General features: G+C 43.6%; 1 protein-coding gene across 1 annotated transcript in view; it reads right to left on the bottom strand.

Moving 5' to 3' along the window:
* Positions 1–526, bottom strand: part of LOC114609731 (melanoma-associated antigen 1-like) — a 1,978-nt gene extending 1,452 nt beyond the window's left edge. Inside the window, exons 1-2 of the mRNA XM_028754129.1 lie at positions 454–526; positions 8–376 (exon numbers count right to left, since the gene is read on the bottom strand). Coding sequence (XP_028609962.1) covers positions 8–316 — 309 coding nt within the window. The 5' untranslated portion in view covers positions 317–376; positions 454–526. The remainder of the gene's footprint in view (positions 1–7; positions 377–453) is intronic.
* Between the last annotated feature and the right edge of the window lie 5,205 nt (positions 527–5,731).

Raw genomic sequence — 5,731 nt, 5'->3', positions numbered from 1 at the left:
CTTCCACCTCCTCTTCCACTTCCTCCACATCTCCTGCTACTTCCACCTCTTCCACTTCCTCCTCATCTTCTGGTATTTCCTCCTCCTCTCCTGTTCCTTCCTCCTCCTCTTCATTGTCATCATCCTCCACTTCCTCTCCCTCCTCTTCCTCTTCTTCCTCTTCTTCCTCCTCCTCCTCCATTTCCTCCTCCTCTATTTCTTCCCCCTCCTCTTCCATTTCTTCCTCTTCATCTTCCTGTTCTTCATCAGGCAATATATATATTTCAAAAGCATCTTGGAAAACCTTCTCAAGACTGAAGTATGGATAGTATGGCATAGTGAATCAAACTGGTGATGTCAGTATATACAGGAGTGTGGGTGAATGGATCCCACTGACCTGGGGGAGAGAAAGGTAATGTGAGTGGCCTCAGCTCAGAATTTCCTTTCTGATGGTTCTAACAAAAGCATACTCACAGGACTCCTTTGTACGTGATGTCCCAGAGCTCTACAAGGCTGCCACTTTCCTTGTTGCTTGTCCTACTGGAACCTGAAAATGGATATGAGAAAGGTTCTCAGCATTTAGGTCACAAGAAGATCCTGAGACTCTAGGGCCCACAGTGAGACATGTGTCTATGTACCTGGGACCTCTTGGTTCTGGGATTTGGGTAGTGTGCTTGGTGCATATTCAGGATATGCTTCTGACCTTAGCTACTTTACTTACTGAACCTTTGCTAGTCTGTGATTTGAGGGGATATGACTCACATCAAGGCCTTCACCACTATTTCTTATAGGTCTTTAAAACGAGCTGAGAGGACCTCCCACACTGCAAGCTTCAGAAACAGCCCTAAACTGCTAAATGCAGCTAGGTTAGACATTATGTTGAAATCACCAGAATTCCAGCTATATGGTCCCCTTTGAGTTTACCTTTTCTCTCGCCAAGTCTTAGATCCTACTTACCTGCTGCACTGAGAATATCCCTAAGGATAACAGCTCACACTCCTGAGACAAAGAAAATAAAGCATGCGAATCCCATCCCCAAGCACACCTTGTAAAGGGACTCCTTGAGATGACAGTTAAAAACTGACCAAACTCTTGAATTCTATCTCCTAAATGAAAGACGTGCTTTTCTCAATATGAACTTGTCAGAGCCTGGGGCTGTATCATCTGCTGACCACGGGCTGCTCCTCTGAGCAATGCTTGGAGATTACCAAGATAGAGAAGACAATGTACCACATCCAACCAAGTCCCTCAGGGCATCCAATAAGCTGACAGTCAGCATGGGAAAGGTAGCAGTAAATACACTTTCAGTCCTAGTAAGGGGACCATACCCACAGATCTTACTCAGAATTAACCCCTGACAGTCTGGGACTTGACCCCTCACTCTACTGACCTGATGGATTGTCTAATCATACTATTGTCTCTTCAGACCAACTTCCTCAGTTCCTAGAGAATGCAAGGACACAGAAAAGATACTAAACTCTCACTCTGCCAATGCCACAGACTTTTATACAAAGGCTTTCCTTCCCTCCCTTGATGGCTGTGAATAGACCCCATGGTTTTACTAGGAGGAGAGGTTAAACCCTCTGATCACCCTCAGGCAATTTACATTGCTCCTTTCTGCAAGACAAACTTCCTCAATCCCCTGCAGAAGTGACAAAGCACATCTAGAGCTGTTGCTCATATCTTTAATGCATGGTAGGGTTTTTATGAGGTCTCTCTGTCTACAATAGTAAGAACTGTACGTTATCCTCAAGGGATTTATATTTACTCCTAACAAGCCATGTGCAGCCTCTATTCTGTTCATGTGAGAGTGTCTTCATCCATTCAAGGGTCCCATCTCATTCCCACACCACAAAAAAAGAAGAAATGAGGACTCTGTCCCTGAGCCTGGAACTTCTCTAGACCAAACATTACAGGCTACTTTCTCTGAGGCTCACATTATCTCCTCAGTTTTTTCTCAAAGTACTCTCCATCTTGAAGCTTAACCAGCCTCCTGGAGTAAGCCTGGCCTCCTCCAGAACAAATACTGATTCCTTGTAAGTTCAAAGTCTAAATACCGTATCCCAGAAGCCAGACTCAACACCTGCAGGGTAACAGCAAAGGGATAAGAGGGCTGAGACTCTCCACACCTATAATCAGAAGCCCTGTCACTCTTCATCCAGGTTTTCATTTTAATGCCTGGCAGGGTCAGCCCATCTCCCTCTGCTGAATGTAGGTAAGGTCCTTGGGGCTCCTCCATATCCAGTAACTCTCAGAGCTAACAGCTGGGACCCTTCAACACCTCTGGAAGAAGTTCTATTCCTCCTCCATCAGGGTGTGTCCCGATCATGGGACCCAGCACTGAATCCTCCCTTTCCTGATGCCAATAAAGCCTCTTCTCCCTTCTCTCAACCTTCCAGGATGAAACTCATAAAATGGCATGACCCACAAGCCTATCTTTTCCTAACGCATCCTAGGGCAAGGCATGAACCAATGATATCATCACCCCAGTATCTATCCGGGAGAGGAAGGTTTTCAGTCTTCCCTCCGCAGTTTCCCCATCAAGTCCAGGACTTCTCTACTTAACTGAATGTAGCCAACTCAAAATGCCTCACCTCCCTTGGACTCTCAACATGGAATTTGGGAATGACTGTAAACCATGACCCTAACTGGAGACCTAATGGTAAGTGAAGCTAAGGTTTCTATATCTCCCATTTGCAGGAATAAGATGGAACCCTCAGAATGATACTATCTTAACAGAGCCTGGAACTTCCTGTAGACATCTGTTCGTGATACTTCTGGGCATATACCTTTACATGAAACTGAGACTCCACTTCTGTAACCCATGTTCCTGAAGCTTCACTTCCCTTAGGACTCTCACACATGTAACGTGGGAATGATTATGACACGACCCTGCCTAGTACCTCCTAGACAAATGGGATGAGGTGTCATACATTCCTGGGTAGCAGGGAGAGGGAAGGGCTTCCAACCGTCCCTTGGAGTTCTCAGTAACCTCTAACCCGTGACATTTCTCAAGGCTGACCTAAGTCCAGTCTCCTTCCTAACAGCCTCACCTCCCCTGAAGAGCCCAACCCCCATGGAAAGCTGTAAACAGTGAACGTTCAACCCAACCAGGCTGGAGCCTCCGAACAACTGTTAATACAAATAGGATTAATCCCCCCTATTTCTCTCAAGGAGGACAAGTCTCCCATTCTTACATCAGTCTTCTAGCACAAGATTATGCCCCCTCTCCCTGTTGACAGAAGTCCAAAGTCCTACCAAAAAGCATTCCCTCTCTGGGACTCCTGATACTGGGGGAGGAGGTGACATTAAAGCAAAGAGCTTCTAAGCAGCAGAAAGCCTCCTGGGGAATAACTGCTGGGACAGACAATACAACATGTTTGGGGGAGAAAAAGGTTCCAAGCCCACCCCAAGGGGCCTCCCTTTAATATGCCCAAGGCTAGAACTCCTTCCCCTGATCAGAGTCCAGCCCTCACAACAAAACCTCACCTCTCTCTGGACAAGAATCAAATCAGGAGCCTTCGGTGGTATGTCCTCAAAGTACGAAACAGCAGCTGTCTAGACCAGCCACCGTGGGCGGGACTTTTAGTCCAACTACCTGTTTTCCCTTAAGTGATTGGCCAGAACTAAGACCCCGCTTTGGAGGCTGTGAACCCATGTGCCTCAGAATCTTCTGGAAACAATACATCCAGGCACCAGAGAACCGGAGAACCAGAGAACCCGTGGCCATCAGAAAGGGGTGATTTGGCAGCCAGAGCCAGGCAGGACAAATCTTTTATCTGAAGGGAGAAGATCCCTAAAACCTTTCAATTCCTCACCTAATAACCTAGCAAGGTTCAGGGCACCATCCTTTGCTACCCTAGCAAACCTAAATGATGTCGTTAGACGAAATTTATATTTATTTTCATTCAGATTTCCAACACAAAAGTTATAGTATGTGCGCCACATGCTAGTATGACTACTGTGGAAGGGAATGGCTAGAAAGTCTGTTATGTGTAGACTCTAGAGCTCAATCCTAGCTTGAGAGACCTGGCTTTGCACCTGCCATTTCTCTCTGTGGACCTGAGTTCTCTGGAATTTAAGCAACCTATACAGTCTGGAAAGCCAGCCCGGAGGTTAAGTGAGGAAGCCCTAGGGCTTCTCAGAGTTTACGATTTAGATAGGGTGACACTGAGGCTGGTGTTCAGCCAGAGATAGTAGGAATGGATATAATCTTTCCCAGATTGTTTATATTTAATCCCAACAAGGATCCCATTCTTTTTGCTGACTACATGATCTGTCCTTCAGGCCAAGTCCTCATTTCCTTGTAGATTTCCAGATAGAAAAATAAAGGAGTGAGTACTTCTGGCAGGTTTTTCTACCTAGACCTATCCTGGCCAACATTCCCTGGGGCCTCTCAAAGCTCAAGCCGCCACCTCCCACCCAAAGGCAAATGGGCCAGGCTGACTGTTAGACAACGGGAAGCCTCATAAGACTCCCTCAATAGTAGGATTTAACAGCCTGGAAGCCTGCACTCCTTTCTCTGCTAAAGTATGCTTGTTTTCTCAAAACTATGGCCTTTGCCTGCTTGGAAGGTTCTTCCTTACAAAACTAGAACTGAAGAGGCTGCTCATTATGAATCCTCTGAAGTGGTCCAGGACTCACATCAGCAGCACAATGGCATTCTGGGGGACATTCTCCACTCTTAGTCCTCACTCTTGGAGATCCTTATAATGTATCCCTCCCTGCCATCTCTGAGAATTTGCTTAACCCAAACTCTTAGAATGGTTTTGAGTTCTGGGCCACATCCTAGAAGGGAGACAAGAGCTAAAACAAGACAACCAAACCAATGAAGTTCAAGAGTATAAATATAAATAAATGAATGTATTGAAATGGATGATCGAGTATCAGTCAATATTCCTTCCCTTCTTGTTCTAAAGGTAGCTTTTTCTACTTCCTTGCTTGTCTTTTGTCTAAGGCTGGGCAGATGATATTGTAAGATACAAAATCAACAGACAATACTCAATATTGTGTTTTGTATAGGAATAGTGAACTTGATATATATTGAACATATATATATGTTTTATTCTATCCACAAAGGCTAGAAAAGAAAAAAGCCTAGAAATAACTTAGAAGGAAATGAAAGAATAAAGAAATGTACATAACATTAATGAAAGAAATTGAAAATATACACTAAAAATAATGGGACTATTTCTAAAATAAAATTTCATATTTAACCATGTTTAATATAGATTTTTAAGGAAATGATTGTTTTTCCTCTAATTTTACTTTCAAATATTATTTTACTCATTGTATTCCCTCTAAATTGTGTGCAGACTATTAACCTCTGGTGTCTCAAAGTTTGATTCTAATTGGAGTCAAGGCCTTTAAAGAAATATGCAAGATAAAATTAGCTCAAATGAGTGGGTTCTAATCTAATATGACAGATGGAAGAAAAGAATATGATACAGAAACACAAAGAAGAAAAGCTGTGTGAACACAAAGGGAGAAGGTAACCATCTAAAGCCAAGGAGAAAGACACAGGAAAACCAACTCCCCTTACAACTCTAACAAAATAAAAGAATATTGTTTAATTTACCCAGTCTACAGTGCTTTGTTAGGAAACCCTAGTAAACTAATTTAGTAATACAGGTGATTATAGTGAAAAATATTTCCTCAAACATGGTCCATTCATTTGTTTCATTTGCTTTTTAGTAAAGTTTTTTTCTATATAGTCCAGGCTACTTGAATATGCTATGCAGTTAGCCAGGCC

This window comes from Grammomys surdaster, unplaced genomic scaffold, assembly GCF_004785775.1.
Source record: "Grammomys surdaster isolate TR1022 unplaced genomic scaffold, NIH_TR_1.0 125982, whole genome shotgun sequence".
NCBI classification, from domain to species: domain Eukaryota; kingdom Metazoa; phylum Chordata; class Mammalia; order Rodentia; family Muridae; genus Grammomys; species Grammomys surdaster.
This window is presented reverse-complemented; position numbering and strand designations above follow the sequence as displayed.